At 38.1% G+C, this 1,126-nt stretch overlaps 1 protein-coding gene across 1 annotated transcript in view; it reads left to right on the top strand.

Annotated features, from left to right (window-relative positions):
* Positions 1 to 1,126, top strand: part of GORASP2 (golgi reassembly stacking protein 2) — an 8,053-nt gene that overhangs the window by 2,218 nt on the left and 4,709 nt on the right. The window contains exons 5-6 of the mRNA XM_031055821.1: positions 470 to 602; positions 721 to 844. Coding sequence (XP_030911681.1) covers positions 470 to 602; positions 721 to 844 — 257 coding nt within the window. The remainder of the gene's footprint in view (positions 1 to 469; positions 603 to 720; positions 845 to 1,126) is intronic.

Below are 1,126 nucleotides of genomic sequence, written 5' to 3' on the forward strand. Positions count from 1 at the left end.
TTATATATTTACTTGAAATTCAGACACCCTTACTAATGAGAGGGGTGTAAATCAGTAAATTAGCTAGTGCAGAAGTGCATAAAGTGCAATGGTTCTTTCTGCATTAAATTCCAAATAGTCATTTGCTTGTGGTACATCCTTGAAGTATTGTGAGTAGCCAGAACACAGCACTGCAAGCAACAACTGAGAGCTGAATTCTAAGCTGTATACCTGGTATAGCTGCTTGGTTAAATAATAATGAGTTTTATTTTGTGCTGAGTATTTATTGCTAAAGCTACAGATTTTCTTTTCAATTGTTTCGTATTGATTATTTCTCCATAGAAAGTGAGGCAGTGTGGGGGCAGGAGGGGAAGGTTGTACAGCATCTACCTTGAAACTTGGTGGTGTCTTGAGTTGTTCATGTGTTGCTTGCTATAGTCTGTAGCTATAAAGTCACTTGCCTGACTTAAAAATCTTCATATTTTAAAAGCCTAGGATGTGGCATTGGTTATGGATATTTGCATAGGATACCTACTCGCCCATTTGAAGAGGGAAAGAAGATTTCTCTCCCAGGGCAGTTGCCCAGTGCATCTCTCAGTCCCCTCAAAGATGGTTTCACAGAGGTAAGTTGTGGTCCCTCTCCTTCAGCTTGGTAAAAATGGATTTTATCGCTTTTCTGCCTCTCTTGGTTTATGTAGAAACAAACCCTAATGATGCAACTTCCTTTTCTCTTTCAATAAGGTTCAGCTATCATCAGTTAATCCCTCAAGCACCCTCCCTCCTGGGTCAGCAGGCCTTGAGCAGAGTCTCTCGGGACTTTCTATTAGCTCACCTTCAACTACTGTCAGTAATGTTCTCAGCACAGGTTGGTATTGTAAGGAACTGACCTGAAGTGCATGGCTTTTTTGACTTTTTTGTTCTCACAGATGTTTCTAATTAATTGAATAGATGGCAGAAGAGAGAATAAAACTTTCTCCTAAATTCTTCTCAACAAAAAAGGCTAATGTACTGGATTTGTGCCTTACTTGCTCACAAAATAGTTTGCAAACAACTTCTATTAAAAATACCACATGTATTATTTAGAATACTATTTGGCTTATCAGCATTTTAATGTTAGTAATTCTCCTGTAAGCAATTATTTATTTGT

Source organism: Geospiza fortis, unplaced genomic scaffold (genome assembly GCF_000277835.1).
Source record: "Geospiza fortis unplaced genomic scaffold, GeoFor_1.0 scaffold112, whole genome shotgun sequence".
In the NCBI taxonomy this organism is placed as follows: domain Eukaryota; kingdom Metazoa; phylum Chordata; class Aves; order Passeriformes; family Thraupidae; genus Geospiza; species Geospiza fortis.